The sequence below is a fragment of the Vespa mandarinia genome, chromosome 13 (genome assembly GCF_050613455.1).
Source record: "Vespa mandarinia isolate Hongniang chromosome 13, ASM5061345v1, whole genome shotgun sequence".
Classification (NCBI taxonomy): Eukaryota; Metazoa; Arthropoda; class Insecta; order Hymenoptera; family Vespidae; genus Vespa; species Vespa mandarinia.
Window position 1 is genome coordinate 786,158 of NC_140822.1, and position 23,587 is coordinate 809,744.

At 40.1% G+C, this 23,587-nt stretch overlaps 1 protein-coding gene across 1 annotated transcript; it reads right to left on the reverse strand.

Moving 5' to 3' along the window:
• Window positions 1–239: 239 nt before the first annotated feature.
• On the reverse strand, window positions 240–22,432 carry Cad99C (cadherin 99C). Its single transcript, XM_085661092.1, has 23 exons — window positions 22,414–22,432; window positions 22,250–22,359; window positions 22,100–22,169; window positions 18,811–18,876; window positions 18,078–18,256; window positions 16,899–17,021; window positions 15,625–15,888; window positions 10,242–10,391; window positions 9,767–9,985; window positions 9,412–9,606; window positions 7,867–8,154; window positions 7,437–7,754; window positions 7,201–7,341; window positions 6,826–7,110; window positions 5,817–5,990; window positions 5,399–5,608; window positions 5,108–5,239; window positions 4,916–5,032; window positions 4,442–4,840; window positions 3,717–4,345; window positions 3,137–3,367; window positions 2,385–2,614; window positions 240–2,139 (listed from the first exon to the last, which is right to left on the reverse strand). The coding sequence occupies exons 1-23, from the start codon at window positions 22,430–22,432 to the stop codon at window positions 1,817–1,819; spliced, it is 4,872 nt and encodes a 1,623-aa protein (XP_085517218.1). The 3' UTR covers window positions 240–1,816.
• Window positions 22,433–23,587: the final 1,155 nt, after the last annotated feature.

A 23,587-nucleotide genomic window follows, 5' to 3' on the forward strand; every position in this document is an offset into this window, starting at 1 on the left:
TCCTTCGTCAGTCTCTTATGTATTATTACGGTCTAATCTAGGTATTCTTATTGTAAGTTTTACATTTTTTTTTTCTTTTTAATTCGATCTAGATAATTAACTCGAACCATTCGAAATCTTAATGAAAATCTTTTTTCTTTTTTTTTTTTCTCCCCCAAAACGAGAAATATTCCATGGGTAAAAGAGTTCGTAATCGTATTTTTAATTATTTATGTAAATATAATAAATTTATTATTTAAGTATTAACAATTTATACAATCGTCGCTATTCTTCTCGTTCATAAATAATATTCAACCACGAGTGAAATGATACCTGTTAGAAATTTTTTCATCTCGGGCGGAACACCGATCACGTATCCGTCGAGCAAAATGTACGATCTCAGAGTGCGTGTAACTGTGCGCATGTATGTGTGTGTGTGTGTGTGTGTGTTTGCGTGCGTGCGCGCACGTTCATGCGTCGACGTGTTATTAAATTCTCGTCTTAAGACTAGAGAAAATGTAGATTATGAAAGGATCGGAATTGTTCATCGGTGCCGCGGTAATCAAATGTTACGACATTAATACTTAATCCTAATTATCTCCCATTAAGTACATGGATTTCACAACACGTTCGACGATCTAGACGATCGCGTGATAAAAACTCAATGGACTTTAAAAGGGAACGATGGATTGGCTTGAATCTCTCCTTATTCGGTTTTCCCGCGCTTTCTTTAACGTATACGTTAACAACGACACGCGTACATATAATACAATAAAATTATTCGAAAGGAGGCAATAGAACTTTACGCAATAATATAAATATTATGATAAAATGATATAATACAAATTCGGTATTTTTCCTTTCATACATTCCTTTGATCATTCTGACAACTCACTCTCGCACTGAAAAAACAAACAAAACAAATACAAAAAAAAAAAAAAAAAAAAAAGAACACTCAGACAATTTTTTCACTCCTTTTTCTGCAAAAACGCTACATCCTATATATTTCTTTTCATTGGACGGCACATAGACTTTCGATAAAAAAAAACCCTTAGTACTATTCGTTATCCGTGCGATTAAAAGCCGTACGTTGTTGCGTTCAAAGAGAAAAGTAAAACGCATAAAAACTTTGATGGATAAAAGTCCGTTGGCTCTCCTTGGACTGTTTTAATTGATTGTCATAAAAAATTGCACGACTGATCGATGAACGAGTAAAAAATCGATTAATCGAACGAAGAAAAAAAATATACATATATTCCTATCTTTACGTATTTGCCATATTTTTCTTCATTTCTTTTCTCTCTCTATCCCGATATTTCCAACGAAAATTATTTCTCACGGCATCCGTACTCTCGTTGAGATTGTCAAAGAGGATTTGTATCTTCAAAAAAAAAAGAAAAAAAAATATAGTATAGGCTCGCGATCCCTCGCGAGTTTCTCTTACTCTTGATACGTCGTTCGCTATCGATCACCGCGCGGTGATAATCCATACGGAAGGAATTCTCGTCGTTTCTTCTAGCTAATAAAAACGCTTCGATGCGTTCGTTTGAAAAAAAAATAAAGGAAAAAAGATCTCTGGCACTTTTTTTTAAATATCAGCGAGGTCATTATTAATAAATTCGCTGCGGAAAGACTGCTACGAATGCGAGCCTCTTTTTCAAAGGAACACGCTCAGGAAAGTGGAAGAAAAGGTCCCTGGTATTTCATTCGAAATTTAGCAAAGCACATTCCCCGGGAGAGAATTCTATTCTATTCCCGGTTAAATTCTTCCCTCTTCATATCGCAAAGTCGTAATTCACATGGAAATTTTTCGGTTGAACTCGATAACGGATCAAGCTTACAATTCAGTGGTCGTTTCCACGGGGCTCTGCTCGTACAAGTAAGTAAATCCGAGATGAGAATAGTCCTTCTTTTCTCGGAACGTAACGTTATCGTTGGAAGGGCTCGCACTGAGTAGATCACCGCCATGATTGTAGAGAGGATTGAGAACGGGTGTGGTGGTGTCGTGATTATTGATGGTATTGCTGTTGCTGGTTGTGTGATTCTTACGACCAAGAGTCGATCGTCGAAGTGAATGGACGTTACCCTCCGCATGATTCCCGGCTATACTAGAGGCTCGAGCCGTGGTCGCAGCTTCCGAACTCACAGGACTTTGTTGGCCTTAAAAAGAAGAAAGAAAGAGTAACCATTGTACCTATGCGGCAAAAAAAGATTGGTAAAATATCTAACGTAATATTTTTCCGATATGATTTCTTCCTTTTTCTTTACGGTCGATCATATTTAAAATACTCATTCTACAATAGACCGTGTTTCTTTAACCACCTTTACCAAGTCACGAAATAATATTTTAATACTTTTCATTTGATTTACGAACGAATAAATAAATCGATCAAATTGATTATTACCAGTACTCCCACCGTGGTCTTTGGTAATATAACTAACGTTGTCCAAACTGAAGGCATGATTCTTGTTGCTGAAGTCAAGTTGCAAGTCGTTGTAACTGTCATTGTCATCTACGGGCACGCTCATTTGAAGCACTTGCGTCTCGTATTCCTTCAAATTGGGCTCGACGTAGACGGGATCGTAACGAGGTACAACATACATCCGTTGCATTCGCTCCTTGTATGCCTTATACCTGTATGATTTCATTTTATTCCTTTATATTTGTCTATATATATATATATATATATATATATATATATATATATATATATATACGTTTATGTAAGAGTTTTAACGCGACGCAACGCGCCATTCCCGTCTATTCGTTCCGGAAATTTTAATTAGACTTAATGGTTCTAATAAAGGGAACAACGAATTTGTACGAGAAATGCGCCTAGTCGGATAGTACTTTAGAAAAAAAATACCATCATGAATATTCACATCGATAGTGAAATGAGAAAAAAATTCGTTTACATACGAAATGAAACGACCAAACGCATTTATGAAAATGTTATACATTACGAGTATGTAGTTCCTAAATTCGCATTTTCGTTTGTTTGGTAACAAAAAAATGTAGGTCGATTGAATAACAATAACACATATGCAAGTCGTTCGATTGATCGTTTATACGTGGCAGCGAACGACTATGAGGTCGAATAAAAAAATGTAGAAAAAATGACGCGAGTAAAGGAAGAAAATAAAGAATGAAAAATACCTGGACCAAGATACGCAGATGTAGATTATTCCGGCGATTCCAAGTATGAGGATGACGCAGGCTATGATGATCAGAGCATATGGGAATACTTCTCCGCTGAACGCCACAGCTGTTTGCGTGCGAACGGGCTCCGCGTACATTACTGGTGCGTGTATGTCGATTGCGTTAGCGCGTACCAACGTCGAAACGTCAAACGTGATGTTCGATACCGCAGTTCTTTCGACGATCGACCTGCAAAAAATAGAACGGCGCAAATAAATGCAATGCACGCTTCTATCGCGTCTGGCGTACCGACACGAGCGATAAGTATTCAAGGTCTACTGGAATTTACAAACCGGGCGGCGTACCTGCCGTTCGTAATTATACGTAGACTTGAGAAATTACTGCTCTTATCGGAGAATGACTTTACGATCCTTCTCAGAGTAATGCGAGTTACGAGATCGTGCAGGATATTACGTTCAAAAACAATATATGTCGTTCTTAAGATATTTTTCAATATCTAGGAATCATTTCGTCGCTACGAGATTCTAAATTTCGCTCGAGAAAAGATATATATATATATATATATATAAAGGATTACCTCTGGATTCTAGAGCTATTGCGATCCAATATCAGTTCAGTATCGGGATCGATAGCGTAAAACCAAACGTCCGAGTCTTGGGGATAAGTTTCGACCGTTCCATTCTTCGTGCGAACCTTCCTAACGGCGATCCTATCGATACCGACCAAGAGTTCACTCTTTTCCTCGATGATGTTCGCTATTCTCCTGGCATCCTTCTGAAGTACCTCAGGTGCCGCGTCCTGAACTACCAGGATCAATAGATTTTCTTCGCCTATTAAATTAACTATCACCGGGGCAACAATCGAGTTGAAGTTTATCGTCGAGTTTGGATTGTCACGTACGTTCACGTCGAATTTAAAGGGTAACTCGGAAGGATCGACGTTGTCAAAGGTCGCGGTAGTTCGTATTATTCCAGAGAAAGCATCCATCGCGAAATAATCAGAGCCACGTCCCTCGAGAATCTTATACTCCAATTTTCCGTATTTCCCGTTATCCTTGTCGTGTGCTTTTACTTGTATAACACTCGATCCGAACTGTGCATTCCGAGGTATCGCAGCAAAGTAACGAGCCCTTCTCAGTTTGTAATCGTCCTCGGGAAAGATAAATTCCGGCTTGTTGTCGTTCACGTCTATGACTTGAATCTTTACCTGTTACCGAAGAAAAAATCATATATATATATATATATATATATATATATATATATATATATATGATTTTGTACTAAAATAAAAAAAATCTTTTACCATGGTTGTGTTGCGACCAGAGTTCAATAAACCGGACAACGACTCTAGCCTGATCTTGATCTGATAAAATTCGGTTGTCTCATAGTCGAGAGCAGCCTTTTTCAATTTAAGAGCACAATTGCGTTCCTCGGTGACATTCGCCTCGAACAAATCGTTCTCATTTCCGCTGTAAATCTCACATTTCAAGGGCGTCGAATCATGAGCGTGACTGTTGATGATCGTAATTATCTTTATCAACGTCCCGTCGGCAGCATCTTCCGGTACTTCGACGTTGTACGAATTCTCTGCAAAGCCCAAGCCGACTTCTGGCGGCACGGTGGCGACGTGTCGAACAAAAATCGGGACTGTTGTCACGGATGACAATCGAGGTTCGCCCATGTCGTATGCTCGTACGTCCACCTGTTAGAAGGTAAATAAAGAAAATTCCAGGATGATCCTTCCGTTTGTTCCCAGATAGTTCGTCTCATAGGATACCTGATATTCGGAGTCAGTTTCTTTTCGAAGATCATCTCGTATTCTAATCACTCCGGTATCAGGATCGATGACAAAGTATTTGCTGGCTATACCACGACCTATAATCTCGTATCGCACCTAAAGGAGGATATCGAAATTAAGGTTTACACGAATGACTAACTCTCTAACGCGCTCTTCCGTTAATTTAATTACCTGATTTCCGGGTGCCGTGCCGTCAGAATCTGCGGCGACGAGATTGATAACCGTCGTTCCTATAGGTGAGTCGTCATCCAGTGTAATGGGTCGGGGTACCATGGTAAAGATCGGTGGTATATCGTTAACGTCCTATCAAGCCGTTAAACGTCGAGTATAAATTCTTACCTCTAATATTAATGGTTTTAAAATTACTTATAATATATGCATATCTGTATGCACTTTACCCATATAAGCGCATTTCAAAGGCATCTTTTTTTTTTTCAATCTAAAGCCTATGTCGATCGATACCTGGACATTGACGACGACCCTCGTGGTAGAACCAGGGAGATCGCTCGTGTTCTCGACCGTCCCGATGATAAGAATATGTTGGCTCTCTCTTTCATAGTCGAGACCACGAGTGGTTTTTATCACTCCATTCTTCGGGTCTATGGCAAAGAGTTCGATGTCGCCTTGCTTGATCGTATATGTGATTTGCTTCTTTGTGTCCGGATCATCGGCCTGAAATTAATCGCATTAGCCTTAACCCGGAGAAACGTTCTATTAAAACGTCTTATTAAAACGGGTTTCATCTTTTTTCATTTGCCAGATAGGATGAGTTCCTTCGTTTTTTTTCTTTTTATTTATTTACTTATTTTTGTTTTTGTCACCCATCTTCTTCATTGCCATTTTTTTTTGTCTTCACGGAAAAACTCAATCCGACACTCACCATCACTTGTATCACCATGTAATCCGGGACGTTCTCCTTAACTCGGGCCTCGTAGCTACTCTGACGAAATATTGGAACTTCGTCCTCTACGTCTATTACTTTGACGGTAACGGTTGCAGTTGCCAAGCGATAATCAGGTGCTCCGTCTCTCGCGGTTACCACGAATTTGTATTCCTAAGAAGGGATATCAATTTTATCGAATTAGAAAAATTAGGAGAATTATTCATTTCGTTCGACAACAAACAGTACCGAAAGATCCGTTCTATGAGTTGGAAAAAGAACCGATTCACTCGGTTGAATCGAACGAGATTAGAGCGATAAAATTTTTCTTTATTGTTCGTAGAATCCGATAAGAGAGAGAGAGAGAGAGAGAGAGAGAGAGAGAGAGAGAGAGAGAGAGGAGGGGGGGAGAATGAGGAGAGAAACAAGGTATGCGAATAATACACTTCCCACAATATTCTCGCACAATAGCTTTCCGTGTAACGAGCTGAACGAACTCGCCACATGTATTCGTAAAAGTTGTTTCGTTTGTATAGGTCAACGGGACTGAACATCTTCGAAAAGAAACCTTTTCCCGGTCGTCCTTTCTCTCGACGTTCTTGCCAATTTTTTCTTCGAAACTCGAATTCACGATACAAAATTTAGAATTGAAACACTTGGAACGTAAAATCGAGCTGGGAAATCGAAAAGGACGGCGGCAAACTTGTTTGAAACGTGGGAGTTTCAAAGATGGAAATAAAAATAATTCTTGAAACTCTTTGAAACCCCTCGCGAGTTATTCCACCCACGAAGTTTATACGTTCACGTTCATGTCGTATTTACGTATTTAATTAGGGGACTTTTAATTAGTTCTCGCAAAACTAAACAAAAGAAAATAAAAGCTATTTCGTAGCTTCGTCGTTATTAACACTTCCTCCAATTAATGTTCTTTTTAAAGCTCGAGCTCCTGAAAATTCTAGACTTCAATGTCTGCGCGTATATCAAAATCGTTCCGTTGGTAAGTACTTACGTCATTCTGCTCATAATCCAAAACGATCTTCGTGAGGACGTCGCCGGTCTCGGGATCGACCGTGAATGGAATATCATCCGGAGCGAAATAAGTGATTTCCGCATTGATACCCTCGTCGGCATCCTCGGCATGTACGCGACCTATCAACTTACGTGCCTCGCCCTCCTTTACAGAAAATTGATATGGCAGCTCGACGAATTCTGGATTTTTGTCATTGATGTCGGTGACCTTGATATTGACCGTAGCCGTACTCGAAAGTCCACCGGTGTCCTCGGCTTTTATCAACTAAATCGACAATAATAATACGATAACGTTCAATCAAATGATTATACGATTATGGGTAATACGTTTTTCGATCGAAATACTTAAGCTCACCAATTGATAACGAGTCAAATCTTCTCTGTCCAATTTTCTTATGACGGTGATAACGCCGGATTTGTCACCAATCGCAAACTGTCTCAAATCATTTCCCGAAACAATGGAATATGAGACGGGATCGTTTTCCGGATCAACGGCCTATGAAATTATTCGTATTCGCGAGTTAATAATACCCGATTATTTGTGATTCGTTCGATTTTCGAGAGAGGTGAATTATTCGTACGAAAACTTACAGTTATAGTGGCAACCGTAGAATTGATCGAAGCACCCTCGCTAACTTGTACCTCGTATACGGGCTGTTGGAAAACTGGACTCCTCGTATTCGGTCCAGGAATAACATTTACCTCGACGATAGTTTGAGAATATTTGCCACCTTTGTCGGTAGCCTGAACTGTTATGCTGTACTGTTCTCCTGCATTGAGTTTCCTCACAGATTCGATAATACCAGTTTTAGGATCTATTTTGAACTTGTGCAGTCCATTGTTTGACACGTGATAAATACTATACGTTATCTCGGCGTTCTCACCCTCGTCGTTGTCCGTCGCCTCTACCTATATTTATGTTTTCTTTCAATTAACGAGACAAGAAACTTGGCTTGGGGTTTGGGATGAAATCGATGAAGGGAAAATTATCGCGGGATTTGAACGTAAAGTTATAAAATACCTTTGTCACTTGGCGTCTCGTCTCACCGGCCTGGACCGAAATCGGTGCTGTCATTGGAAGATGAGGCGCGTTATCGTTAACGTCGTTCAACGTCACGACGAAAGAAAGCGGTGCCGATGCGGCCAAGCCCGTTTTCTCTCTGGCTACTACCTGAAATCGAAAACGGCCAGGATTCGGCGGATCCCGATCGAGATTTTCCTCGTTAACGATCAAGACGCCAGACGGATCGATCGAAAAGTAACTCGTTGTTAGTTCGAACGTGTACGCTGGTTTTGGATCGTCGACACCCTGCAGACAAATTGAAATACATTGAAACTACGATACGTTCGAGTATCTATTATTAATTATCTCTAATAGTAGAAATTCAAATACGTTTCAATACATATATTCTCTCTTTTGACATCGTCCGACGATATTAACCTCTCCCTTTGAATTCGCGGCACGAACAACATCATAGCGCGTTACACTGACACGCAGATAGTCCGTGTTCTGCATTTCCAGACACACAGGTCCTATATATTATCGAGAATATCGTGGGCAGAACAAAAGGGGCATTGGGAATGAAAATGGTCGAGTTATTCGGCCGGTTGGTCGGCTATAATAACTTTCTTGAAAATGTGTCCATTAGTTTCTACTTCGAAGGAGAGAACAGAGAAGAAATTCAAGGTAGGGCTAACTAAAACTCCGTACCATTTCGTAGACGTAATTTCCGTAAGATTCTAACTATCAAGTTCGTATTTTTCCAACTACTTCTGAAGACCGCCGTTAAGAGGCAAATATAGTCTCCTCTCCTTCCCTCGTTCTCTCGATGTTTGCCACGTAAGAGAACGTAGAACGGGACTGAAGAACTCGTTAACCCATATGCAAAAGCAAGGAATTTTCGTGAAACTCAAGTTGCAAGCTTCGAAACTTTGGCGGTAACATATATCAACGATTTTACGTCAAAGCTTTCGGCACATTAATACACAGTTTTGCACTCGATAAGCTTGCTTCCCTTCCGATCGATTATCACATTGATTAAATAAAGAACGAATTGATTCGTTAGATTTGCTCGACCTTTCGCTTTTTCTTCCTTTCTTCTTTTCCTTTTTTTTTTCTTTTGCTCAACGCTCACGCGCCTTATTCCAGCGAGAAGAATCAAATAATTAGAAAGGAACGTCTTCGCCGGCCGATGAACGTGTCGCTCTAGTTACAAAATAGCTTTTACATCACGACTAAGCTGCATACATATGTATGTACGTACGTAAGTGACGTTCACTCGACAGAGATCGTTCGCAAGAAGATACACACGTTCCATAGTTTTCAGACGAAACAATCGAAATCGGCGTACACGGCTCGGTAAATCGAGGATGATTACTCAAGCGTCGCTTTCGGCTCGCTTTCACTTTTTCCTACGATTGTCGTAACGTTTTGCTCCAACTACCGAGTTTTAACGGGTAAATAGTTTCGTTTTCGTCAAACAATGACGAAAATTAAATGCCGTGCGTTCACGGCTCGTTGCCCGGGAAACGAGTAAGAGATATTATACAGGAAATTAAAACTTACCAGATCGGCGTCGGATACGGTAAGCGTTATTGGCTTGCCATTTTTATCGATGACCTTTGTACCGACCGGCGCATTCTCGTCGACAAAACCCTCGTTGTTCGAAGCTGTGATCACCGGTGGATTGCTGTCGACCGGTTTCACCGTGATTATCAGCTTCGCCGTGGCAGATCGTTTTGCTTCCGACACCTCTACCGCCTGTCGAAGATGATAATCGATTATTAAGGACGACTCGCTACCATGCTCCTTTCTATCCCATTAACGTCGATTAAATTACATCGAATTAATAACAGAGGATCATCGTTCGCTCTTCCGTTACATCGAACGCATTATAATATTCAATTTCGTTATTTCTAACCTTTATTATTATGTCGAACTTTTTAGTGACCGACGTGTCGACAGCCTTGATCTGCTTGACCGCACCTGAATTCGGATTGATCTCGAAGAAATCTCTGTAGTTGGATGGATTTCCACTGAGAAATGAATAATGAATAGGTGCGTTTATGCTGTCCATATCAACTGCCTGTATTTTCTCCGGTGATATGTTCAATATTCCCGACAATACTCCACTCGATACCTGTTGAAAGGCCATTCCATAGAGAGGAGGAATTAGAAAGGACACTAGTGCGCGCTACGATGAATTAAAATAAAAACTTCGAGATAATGGTTAATGATGATCGCAAAGGAGTAAGACAAAAAAAACCAAAGAAAAAAAACAAATATATATCGCATCGTTTTTAAACGCCAGTTTGCCTTTCTTCGCAAAATAAATCTCACCTGACAGTATTAAAGAAAATTTTTACACGAATAGATCGTTATCGCTATATACGTACGGATGCCGAGTATTCCGGATTAATGCAGGCGCCATCCAGCAGCATACAACCTTGGTAGATGAAGGATGGATCTTGATCATCGTCGTCTCTGATGTTCACAGTCAAGGTGGTCGTGGATGTGAATCTATCCGATACGTTCAACGCCCTATCCTGTAAAAGCACGGTATAATTTATAATCTTAAAGAATATTATCCTGTATTATTACTTGTTTCCCTTTTGTAAGTTTGGCTGGAACGTATCCTACCGATTTACATACTTAAAACAACGTAATGGAATAAACTCGATAAGATAAGGGAGTTTACGGTTTAAACTTGCTCCTAAATCATTAACTTTTTCTACAAAATCGTGCAAGGATGGAGAAAAAAGAAAGGCTAAAGGAAAGCTCTATTTGGGAAAGGAAAGGAAGAAAATGAATACTAATGTACGAATTCGAGCAGGTATTAACATAACTTAACATACGATTTTCGATGGAAAATATACTCTCTTACGTCCCGTGTATCTACAGGAGGATGCTGTTCAGGCACTTTCTAAAATCTCGTTCGATGGAACAGAAGGCGATCGAAGCGCGTTGTATCATGTCGTTGGTGAATCGAGCCTCGAGACTGAGGATTAAGATTCTCGTGACCCAGAAAACGAGAGCACCGTTGCTCGCTGGAGTAAAATCTCTCTTCCTGGATCTCTCCCTCTCTCTCTCTCTCTCTCTCTCTCTCTCTCTCTCTCTCTCATACTCTTTCTCTCATTTTTTTCTCAGCCTGAACCGGGTGTGGCCCGTTTACCGGTAATCTCGATGCAATTTCCTTTTGCTTGCAAAGGAAGAATAAGAGTAAGAATGGGCCGTGTATCTTGGGATTTCAGGAGCTCTGGTAAATCAATGAAAATCATACGTCTATTAAAGGTATTCTTTCAATTTAAATCTCGACTTTAGCAACAGCATTATTTTTAGCGAAAATAGAAAATTATGAATGATCCAGCTAATATTATGGATTGAACGTAATACATTTCTCTTGACAAAGAAAAACCAAGCGTACTCGGAATTAAGAGAGAGAGAGAGAGAGAGAGAGAGAGAAAGACAAATGCGAACTGTTATCCGTTCTATGTATGTTACCTAAGTACATTTAACCGAGCGAGTCGATCGCGAATAAATTTTCTTTGGGACGGTCGAATCGTTCGACCGAATCCTACGTCTTCCTTTCCACGCTTCCGCGAGCTACGATGCGTTCGTTCCTCGACCAGAAACGCGGAATAAGGAAGAAGAGAGCAGAGAGAAAAGCCCTTTCTCTCTTTCAATGTCTAAATGAATAATGTTCCTCGTATAATATTCAAAGGAGCAACACTTGTATCAACCACGAACAGCTTCTGCAGTTTCTACAACGTATATCTTTTTAATTCGATAAAACTCCGCTTCGATCGATCAATTCGATAGCGTATCCTAGAAAATACTCGACGTGCATTCGTACGAGTACGGTAATTTTTTATGAGAAACGAACAAACAAACAAACAAACAAACAAACAAACAAACAAACAGAATGGTTAAGGGAGAAATAGATAAAGATGAGATATCCCATGGAAATAGAGGTTAAACATCGATCGTAGAGAGATGCAATGGCTCTAATATACGCAAAAGCCATTCCAATTGCCAATGGCTATCGGCCTCGATTGCGTTCAGGGAGCTCATTTACCTTCTTCCATTCTATTTCCCTTCGCCCTCTCTCATCGTTCCTCTCCATATCTATCGGCTGGGCTCCCTTAGGAATAGTTTAATGGCGTCGTTCGACTCGGTCTGCTTCGATTTTTTTCCTTCAGCTGGATATCGATCGCGTCTCCTGGAGCATTCGCAAAGCAGCAACGCCGACTATTGCCGGTATTGCTTTATGGGCGTAATCTCGAGCTTGCAACGCGAAATTGCTTGCAACGCGTCTCGCTACGATGCCGAGCTGTGATCTACCGCACGCCTCTTCGACGTGGTGCGTTCACCTGTGTAATTGTCTGCCGCTTTCGTCTCTCTCTCTCTCTCTCTCTCTCTCTCTCTCTCTCTTCTCTGTAGGATCGTCGATAATAATCCTACGTGGTACGATTATCGATACGGTTAGATCCGTCTTCCCTCTTTTCTCGCTTTTTCATTGAATTCGTTTATTTGCTTTTTCGAGGCCATCGCAAGAATTCAAGCCTACTTAATCGTTCGTGGTCTTGGTGAAGGAGTAACAAAAAGAAGGAGGAAAAAGGAAAAAAGAAAACGCTCTGGAATCGTCGTGTTGGATCGTCGTGTCGAGAGAAGAACGACGTTGCGTGTTCGAGGGCGGTAACCACGGTCTCGTTTTACCGTTAGAACTCTTAAAAGTCTAGGATGCACGGTGGCAATGAGAAAGAATCACGAGTTTCTTGTATAATTAATGGACGACAAGATCATTTCATGATTAATTAACAGATAACATCTATTTGATATCGTTGAATAATGAAAAAAAGAAAAAAAAAAGTATTCAAAGCTGTTATTGGAAAATGTGATTTCTAAAACTATTTCTTATCGGTAAAATCATTGCATTCGCGATAAGAAACAATTACCGCGCTACATTGCTACTTTCGAGCTATAGAGAAATACTTCATAAAGGTTAAATAAGAGAGAGAGAGAGAACTTCACAGATTCCGTCGATCGCGTGCCATGGCTACAAAGCCACATTCTCTCTATTCACTCACAGTCGAGAACTCGGTAGCGCCGTCGATAGTGCCACCAAAGGCTCCTATTAAAAGCACGAATGCCAGGAACACTTTCACCGGATTAAGGAGTTCCATTGTCGTGGCCGACCACTCGAGCCAACGATATTCCACCTTGGTCGAACTTTATTATCTTTCCCTCCTCTTTTTTGTTTTTCTTATTCTTCTTTTTTTTTCTTCTTTCTTTCTATCTTTTTTCTTTTTTTTTTTTTTTTCTTTTTTTCTTTTTCTTTTAACATATCTGTTAAAGTCTTCTATCGGAGACGAGGATTATTCTGCGCCGGACTACATATATTATTATCGATCGTGCGCGAAGCTACGAGGAATGTTTATGCATATGTATGCACCGTATGTTCTTTCTCCAACAAAGATAAAAGAAACACGCTTCGCGAGAAGGAATTCCTTAAAGCGAACTTACCGGAAACAACGCGTCTTCGTGCACACCTTGCACGCGCGTGTCTCCTTTTTCTACGACCAGCTGATAAGATCGTTGCGTCGAATCGCGTTCCATCCGTGTAATTTTATACCTCCTTCTCCTTACTCCTCTCATTCTACCCACACGTCAAGTTACGTGAACGAAAAATTTCGCTAGACGTCGCGCTCGAGCCATTTCCATCTTTCATTGCTTTATTGCCGATCGGTGAACGCGGAGAGAACGTGGCTTATCCGTTGATCGCCCATCTAATATCGAATCGAGTCGCTCGAACGAGGAAGAAAACGATCGGTAATCATCGTTTCGAGACGGCACGCAATTGAAACCGTGACGACGAAGAAAATCACATGCTATCGAGTAGATTTCACTCAATGATAGAACTTTCGAACTGTCCAACTACGCTACAAGAAGAAATCATTTTAAATCACGATTCGTTAATTTACGGTGAATCGCTACCGTTGAAATATTTCTCGAAATTTTGCTTTTTCTTTTCCCGGACGCAGAAATGTCCATAACCAGAGAGAAAGTACGAATCGATTCGTGAGATCCAATAAAGCTATCGAATTGATAAAACATTTAAACACGCTCGTATAAATGCGTATTTCTATGCGCTATCGCGATACCGATTATCGTTCTCTTTTTCCAAAGGAAGCGAAGCGCGTCGAACATCGAGATTCTCGCTAGATCGTAAGATCGTTCGGGAAACTTAAGCGCGAACACGCGTCCGATCAACGCGTTGACGTTCACACGTTATGCTAGTTTGTTTCCTCCTGTGTTTAAAGATCGACGTACTTTTTGCGTAAGAACGTAGATCGATTGGGATAAAAATCTTTTGATCAGATTCGCGCTCATCGAACGACTTGACGACTTAACGACAATTTAACGAGGTTACTTTTGTTGGGAAAATATTTTCACACGAATTGTTATCGTTGTCGTTGTCGTTGTCGTGGAATTAGGTGGAATAGTTTTTACCACGGACAGGTTCGCGGGACGAGCCAAGAAACAAAATCATCACGGGTTTAGTATGCTAAGGGGGAACTCGCATGAGGAAGGACATGTTAATGGCGAATATGGTGCGAAATCGGAGACTCGTCGAGGTGACTCATCGACTTTGTCCTGTCCCATGCACGGCCCACACGTTCGACCGACCAACGACCATTCATTCTTCTTTCCCTTTTCCTTTTCCATCGCCACCTCCTCATCATTCTCCTTTTATCCTCCTCCTTCTCCGTCGTTCTCTCAGTTTGTCGGAGATACCTCTCTCGTAACAATCACCGTTTAACATAGAATTAAGGGAATACTCGGCTTCACGGACGACTGACTCGACCACCACGAGGGACATTGTCTCAGGTTGATTATGAAACGGTAGCCAGTAGTCGTTCTGATCGTTAATAAAACATACCGACGATCGCCTCGAGCCTCCACCTGCCGACACAAGACGATTTTGCACTTTCCAATCGATTCTTTGTGCTCCTTGCGAATCGTTATAAAGGGAACAACGAGTGAAACGAGTCAGTCAAGTGACCACCGACTTTGTCGCTTTTACGATGACAATAGGAATCGTTATCGACATTGTTTTATAAATAATTCGAGTTATCACGATACGCTTTTAAATGTTCCGATTGAATCACTTTCAAGTAGAAATATGCGTTCCTGCATTTGACTCGATCATATGACGTTTCAATTAAAATTTGTTGACCACATGAACGAGTCGAATCATTTTCCATGATATCACTCAGACGGCTATAAAGAAAAAAGACAAAGATAATAATGATTTTATCCAACGTATCAAAGAAAATGGATTATTACTACATAACATGATTACTACTCGTGGTGAAAATCGAAAGGACGAGGGAAGCTTCATCGTATCGGAAGCTATACTATTCTAGATAAAGGGCTACCGTTATACTCGCACTATACGTATCTACCGTGTGTCTGTTTTTCAAGAGTTGAAAGCATACAACTCTGGTAACTACCGGTGGAAGACATTGCCGCTTAGTAAGCGTTATTCTCGATTATTGTCGTCGAATAGCCCTGTCACCGTTCTACACGTCGTATCTAACCTGTCCTCGTTCTCCTACGACGAGAGAGTCTCTTTCTTTCTCTCTCTCTCTCTCTCTCTCTCTCTCTTTCCATACTAGATACTTACGTATAATAGTATATACGAATATATATTACATATCATCCGTTGATACAGTACACGTATGTACATATATATATATATATATAGGTAATACTTACAGAAGCCAGAATAGTGACCAAGTAACGTTGCGTTCTCTCAAAGTCAAGAGTACGATTGACGGTAACCTGACCCTGATGAGGCAAATTGATGCTAAAGTATCCATAACCATCCGCGGTTGTGATCCTATTGCGACCGACCCCATCGTTGTTACCAATTCCTGTTCCGTCTCCTGGTGCAATCGAGTATTCAACTATACCGTTCACTCCTGCATCGGCATCGATCGCAACGACGTTCTTAAAGATCGTCGAACCAACTGGCGTCAGCTAAAAGGATAAAGAAAAAAAAAAGAATAATACGAAAAAAATTCAAAATTTACCTTTCATCGGTGCGTATCGTGGTATTTGATATCTAGGGGAGAGAGGGGAAAGGAAGAAGAAGAAGAAATACATCGAGTTTGATTTATAGGAAAAATAGAAAGAGATTATAATTTACGCGGTTTCGGCCGAATAACTCCCGTTATTCGAGCATCGAATTGCCTATGCTAACGGTCCTTAACTCGAAGCTTTACTATCGGTTCCGCGACGTTGCTTTCGAAGCAACGTATAGATTTTTACATCGAGGGATATCTTAAACGCATCTTACGGGCCACTCAGACCGGTATACTCGTTAAAAGATTATGCATCGTCCTTGTAACGAGATAACAGAAAATAAGAAGATCGAGTGGACCGTAGTGGACCGTATCATTGAGATTTAGAAAAAATAAAAGGGATAATAACGTTTGAATCCAATAATTGTTAAGATCGAATCTTTCTATTTCGTTATCGTATACTTGATCAGCAATATTCGGGATTTTTCAAATCCTCGAGAAGATCGTTCGGTTTCACGATTCTGGTTTACCAATCCGGTCGATCAAAGTAATTTCTCGGTTAATCGTAGTAATCGTCGAAGCTGACACGCAGAGGTCTAACTGGTAACTCGCTCGCGTCGTTCATAGTTGACGCTTAACGTGAAATAATCGAGCCGTGACCCTCGATTAACAGACCATTATCATTTCCTACGATCTTGCTAATCGAGTCATGCAATTAACTCACACCAACGATTCTTCTTTCTGCTTTATCGCCGAGAAAACCTTTCACCTTGAACTTATATTTCTACGATAGAGAGCTACGCGTTATTACACCTTCCTTTCATCAAAACGTTCATTAAAATGTTCCTAATGTTCTACAGTCCGACTCGACGAATGTTTTTATTCTGTCTGTAACTTATAATTTGCCGTCAAATTAGTAAACAAATTAGTAATTTAATATTTGTACGAGATAAAAGAGAAACTCACCTCGGGTACGGTAGTCTCATAAGGCGTATTGATGAATTTAGGTGCATTATCGTTGATATCTGAAACCCTGACGATAACTGGTATCGTGCGCTTCTTGTTGGTCAGCTTGACGGTGCAGCTCAACTAAAAAAAAAAGAACAGAAAAAAGAAACCCTCATACTAAAGAATGATCGTTAAAATGTAAACGCTACACGACGATCTTAGTAAATTTATTTTCGATATCCTTCGAAGATCAGCACTTCAAAGCCATTGGACGCTTCGTTTATGCGATCGTTCGGTTTTAACAACGCGCGATGAAGCAAGCGAAAGCCATAAAGGCTTTCGATTTCCTTCCTCGGATTACCTGGTCCAGTCTTAGTAACGAGGCAAACTTCGTCTGTTGATTGATTACTAATTTAATTTATATTCAATTTTACCATATGTATGTTTAAAAGTTAGATATATATATATATATATATATATATATATACATATATGTATATATTATACGTCAAAAACTCTTTCGAATTCGTTGTGGTTTTCAGTAATTTGTGTCAACGCGATCTGTCCGCTATCTTTATCGCAGTTTGAAAGCAGTTAAGTGATATTTCATGGTTCGTAGATATCACATTAGGAAAAGGTAGCTCGTAAACTTTCACCAGTCGATACGCCTTAATGCGTACGTCGATTGACAGTTCAGTTCGCCATTTAAATGTAATTTTCTAAATGTAAGGAGCACGCAGGTGTACCTACTCCAATTATATTATTAACGAAACATCGGACCTATCTTTAACGTAATATTTAAAAAACACTCTTACCGTAATATTCAAATAAATTTCATTCATTTTTAATGGATAATTATGAGACCGATAAAAGTTTGTGTCAGTTAATTAGAACCTATGAAATACTTTCAGTCGTTTTCTCTTTTCATATAAAAGAAATGGAAAGATCGCGTTCAATCTCGATTCAATCTTGCGGTAATATTTTATTTTTGCACCGAGGAGACACGCAACGAGTCGTAGTCGAATGCAGCTCGTAACTTTCTCGGGTTAAACGCCAAGACAAGTGACAAGCTGTTACGTAACGACAACGTGCAAGACCTTTCGGACCTTATAGGTTACTTTTGACGGGGATCTGGTTCTGCTATTAACGCTTTCCTGTCCTTCTAATATCACCCGACGAGGAAGTTCTCTTTCTCACCTGAAAGACAACGTGCGATAGATTCTCGTCGTCTCTATCCAGAGGTTCTAAAAGCTGAAGTTTCTTCCCGATCAATTTAAAGAGCGGTTGTCTGCCAGGAAAAATCAACTCCAACGTTGTCTCGTTGTAAGGATCACCAGACACTGGTAACTCTTCCGGCGTTGTCTTCTGATCGATAGCTAAACCGTGAGAAAAAAATAAAATAAATATGAAAGTGCTTATCGAACGAGCTAAGAAACTTTTTCACGATCGCTTCTTTAAATACTTTTCGAAATAACGAAGCTACTCTTTCATCCCAGAGATCGAGAAGCTTCAGCAAAGGGTATTACGTGTTTAACGCGGCAACGGCCCAAGAAATAACTTCCTGATGAGTTACCCCTTCTCCAACTCTTTTTATGTCGGATAATTAATGTTATCCGTGCGAACTAGGTGCAATCTCGAGCAATAACTCATTAATGACGCGTTTCCTAGTGGCACGCATACACGATAGAAAGGAGAAAAAGTGAAAAAGAAGACAAAACTTGATGATTCTTCGACGTTCCTTTTATTCCCTTCCCTCTTCTCCCCTTTCTCTAATAGAATAAAATAACACCGGGGAAATGTTTAAAAGTTAGAACGAATTAATCCTCAAATATTTTCACTTTGAACGTCAAACATTGTAAATCTCTGTTTTTTTTTTCCTCCCTCCGAGTATGAGATTAAACGAGAAATTGAAATACAAATGGAGACCCACCATTTCCTCTGCTCTCCTCGATGTCCAGAATAATGTTGGATTGACCGGACTCCACCTCGCACAAACCTGAAATAAATTAAACGACGTGTCAATACGATCTTGACGATAAATCGAACGTCAACGAGTCATTAATAATTTCACATTATATTTTACTCGATTATGCAAAAAGAAAAAAAAAGGGAAAATAATAAAATTCGTTTCTATTCAATTTGTATTACAAAAAAAAATCTTATTTTATAGTTGACTTTAATGTATTCCCCGTACGGTAGCCGATAATAAACCAGAGCAATGAAATAGATAATTACGATTAAATCGGAACAACGACTAGTTTTGCCTTGTGATTTAGAGTTCCGTTCTTTCGACAATTATCTCGAAAGAGAGAGAGAGAGAGAGAAAGAAATCATGCAACATTGTTTATTGCGTTCGTGTTTAACGTTAATTCGTCGTTTAAAATCAAGTTTGGCCGGTGGTTTTCGATTTTTAAACTCTTACACGGTTGAGTAGGTAACAAAGTGGGCATTTTTAAGTGGACAAATCCGCTTAGAAGGTGCCGCAAACAAGATGGCTCGACAGATGGGAGAGAAGCCCTTAGCCGGAAAGGTGACTCGGCGGAAGAGCAGAACTTAACTCGCGTTAAGAGTAAAAGATTACGGAAAGCCGGCATTACGTGGTATAGACTTGAATGGTAGAACGTAAGGCGCCACTTTCAAAGCGGCAGATGTTGCGAAACACTTGTAATGTCACTCGCGTGCACTTGCACGCTTCTTTTTTCTTTCTCTCTCTCTCTCTCTCTCTTTTTTGTTTGTTTTCTTTTATCCTTTTCTTCCTCTCCCTTCTTTACTTTTCCCCGTCACTGGTTTCTCCTCCATTTCCTCTTCACGAGCTGAATTTAACGATATGGCAAATTAATCGATTTACGTCCTAACGAGACTTCCCCGAGCATCGATACACCTATTATCATTAACCACGTTTATCTTAAATCCGTGCCTACGTAAATACACGACGAAACGAATTACTCGATATCCGCGTAAGCCTTTGGGATTTAACCGAATAGGGACATATCGTTTAGATGCCCGATAGGCTTTTCCAAGTTACAACTGTAGAAATAGCCGATAAGGGAGACTACTGTTTCGAATAAAACTTGTAATATTCGAAAGAAGAGGAAGAGGAGGAGAAGGATAGATGTTAGAACGTTATTAATGTGACATGTGATAAATTATATTCTCTGACAATTAATTTCATCTGAGATCTCAAGTGAGAAAACAGAGGACGAAGATTGATAGGGAGGATAAGAGAAAATGGCCTCTTCGAGTTTTCTTCCTTTTAATTTTCCTTTTTTAGTTTCGGAACGGTGTGCGAGAAGAATATTGGCGTGGTATCGATCCGAAGAAAAGTGCGTGTCTTCTTCGGCACGGAAAAAAACCGAGAAATCGGATAGCAACTCTCCTTCTCTCGATCGTGCACAACTTTCATAATAATTCACTGTCGAGCTTGTTCCAAAGCCATAAACGCTGCGAACTATAGTATTCTTTTCTTTCGCACTTAAACGGCCGAGAACGAGCGTGTTAAATGAAATAATTCGAGGAGTCTTAACGGTCGTCTTTCAACGAATTATCTCGACACTTTTTATAAGTACGTTTAAGCCAACCCTTCTACGCCATGGTCCACCATTGAAAGAGCCATGAAAATTCATGAACGCGTACGTGCCTGCGACGCTTTTCAACACGGCCGAGAATTTTCTTAGTCGTCGTGCAATAAACATCGACGAAGGTGAGATCAAAGCGAGACGTCAACGGAGTGATCGATCCAAGAGCAACGACCTTCCATTCCGAGCACGAAGAAATAAAAAAAAAAAAAAAAAAAAGAAAAAAAGAAAAATTCCTTCCTGTCTAAAGAATCTTACCTCGAGTCTGACGGAATTCAACGAGCCATATACCCTTTGACGTCGGCTAAGCGCGAATTTTTCTTATCGCTTGCGGAAAAACTTGGAGCTTTATCGTTTCTAGCAAAGCCAAGAAGAAGATCGGTTTTCCTTCTCGTAAACGTAACCAAAGGAAACGCGATATGATCATGAACGAGGCGTGAATTTCCTTTTCCCTGAATAGCTTGCGACAGATTTTTTTCTTTTTTCTTTTTGTTCCCCTTTGTCCCCTTCCTCTCCCCCCCCCCCTTTAATGCACTCCAAGGTAAGTACATACTCTAAGAGAGAAGAAAGGTAAACGAAAAAAGAAGAGAACCCATTTCCAATAAATAATACCTAAAGAGATAAGATCTTCCTTAATAATAATTCAAAGATGTCGCGACGGTACGGAAGGTGTAGAATGCACCTTACTAAGCATGTTTGTGGCACGCTTGACGCTCACCTCGACAGGGTCATTTGAGGTCTCGCAGAGGGACCTCGACACAAAAGGTAGGATACGTACGTCGTAGCTTGTATTAGTCGTAACGCAAAAGGATAAAGAAAACGAAGAAGATGCGCGTGCCTCCTGGCTGCGATATTTCTCTAAAAGGTTAACGTATAACTGGCTAATGGCCGACGAAGAAAACCTAAAGAAAAGAGAGAAGATGCAGCTCGATGACATTTGCCTTCACCGTATGCATGGCTTACCTACTTACGTTTGCACGACCATCGTTCGTTTGCATCCAACGTTCGGCCTTTACTCTCTCGCGACTTACTAGGTCGACTATAAACGACGTTCATACTTTTCGTCTAACTCAACGTTTTATTTTCTTCTTTCCCTTTTTACTTTTTTCAAAGATTTTTCTATAAGTAAACACTGTCATCAACGTCATTGCCCGTTTACTTTTTCTTATCTTTATTATCGTTTTAAATTCTAATGCGTAGGATAAAAGCGTTACGGTTTCACGATACCAGAGTTAACGCGGAAAGAGAGAGAGATATTCCCACGGTACCGTGTTTGACCATTTACAGAGACGGAATTACTGCCAAGTTTTGCCGGTCGTGATAATCGCGTACACGCTCGGATTTCCGTCTTTTATTTTAAAAATAGACAACGTTTTAGAATTAACCAGCGTTCTCTTTACCTATCACGTACTTCTCTTTCGCGTAAATCGCTAATAAATCACCGAGCCATCGGCTCCTTATATCGTAGCCACTTTCTATAATTTACACCGATCTTGTTCAACCCGACTAACGACCTATATTTTCTCTGGCCTACTACAAACTACGACATTTATATACTATTTGAAATCTTTTCAATGTTTTAAACTTATATCTCGTATAAAAATGATTGTTTAAATATATATATATATATATATATATATATACCGGCTTTCGATGCGACGTCATGGAAATGAAGGAACACGCAGAACAAACACCAGAGCCAACCGGTTGATGCCTGAAAAAATAAAAAGATATCGATTATTAAACAAAGGATAGAAATAATCCTACGAGAATTATGTCTTTCATAATTCGTACATTATTGAAATAGATATAATCCCATTTCTTGATAAGGTTCGAAAATCCATGATCTCTAATGTTTGCAATATCACGAGGTAAGAAGGTAGAGTGGGAGAAGAGAAAATCAACTCAAGATGCATACGAGGAGTAATCTTCCTAGAATGAATGGGGAACGTATTTACTACATGAATCCTTATGCATATGTGGTATGTACAATGTCTGTGTACCTATATGTATCAAGCTGTGCACCGCACGCATACACGTAATCCTAATATAAGCTCGTTGAATATGAGATTGGCTGCGGCAAAATTGATGTTACGAATCGCGTGAAAATTGGCACGCTACCTATACGGGTATAGGTTATACGTGTCGTGGTAAAGCATAAAAAAGTATTAAGCTCGATATCGCTAGTAATAATGGCGAGATATATGTCGTAAAAGGTTAATATGAAAAATACAAAGAGACGTTCTTATGGGACTCGTCATATATTCCAACGAGAGTTATTTTTCGCATTCAGGAAACAGTGGGAAATCGTTCGACGAGATCAGGACGCATTGAAATCATGCCGCGTTAATTAAGAAGCGAATTTATAACACAATGGCTTTACCAGCTATTGTAACTATTGTAGCGCGAACGCGTAAAGCGAATAATGTGTAACGCGAGATGTTAATTAATATGAAAGACCATTCATGATATCCATGGAAACCCGGTCATAGAAAGAAAGTTTATTCGTTGCTAAATAATATCTGTGAAATTCGTGAATATACGTTCTATAGATATACGTATGTAGAAAAAAGTAACACGGCAAAAAGAATTTTGATCGAGAGAATTTATCCTAATTAAGACGAGACAATTCCTGGAGTAGCCTTCCGTCGTTTATCGCCTCTCTTCGTCGCAATATAAATCTTCGGTTAACTTCTACGGATGCGTCTGACGCGCGTGGGCGAGGAAGCGTCGAGTTATTACCATTTTGCATACCTTCCGTGCAAGTTCAAGCGTATATTCGTTCTTCCTACGGACACGGTGCGCTTCCTCGGACACGTCAGTCGGCCTTTCGAAGAGACTTTGGAACGGGTTCTCGTTAGAGAAAACCAAAAGGACGAACGTCTTACGTCCCACGAAAGTTATCTTTGAGAATGTCTCGGTGTGAGATCTTGCCGGGTATATACTAAAAATTATATACTTTAAACGATTCTTTATTCTCACGACGATCTTTCTTCCCAGATACTCTTGAATCGCACGAAACGGGAGAGAAAGAGAGAGAGAGAGAGAGAGAGAGAGAGAGAGAGAGAGAGAGAGAGATATGCAGAACATAGCAGATTCTCTCTTTCTCTCTCACGCTTTAACGACTTGCAT

What these genes read in the sequence shown, in the direction of transcription:
- Cad99C (XM_085661092.1), bottom strand. An exon ending in ATCCGGAATACTCGGCATCC is followed by an intron (nt 9,986 to 10,241) that starts GTACGTATATAG and finishes GCCTTTCAACAG; the next exon opens with GTATCGAGTGGAGTATTGTC. An exon ending in ACATGGTGATACAAGTGATG is followed by an intron (nt 5,609 to 5,816) that starts GTGAGTGTCGGA and finishes GATTAATTTCAG; the next exon opens with GCCGATGATCCGGACACAAA.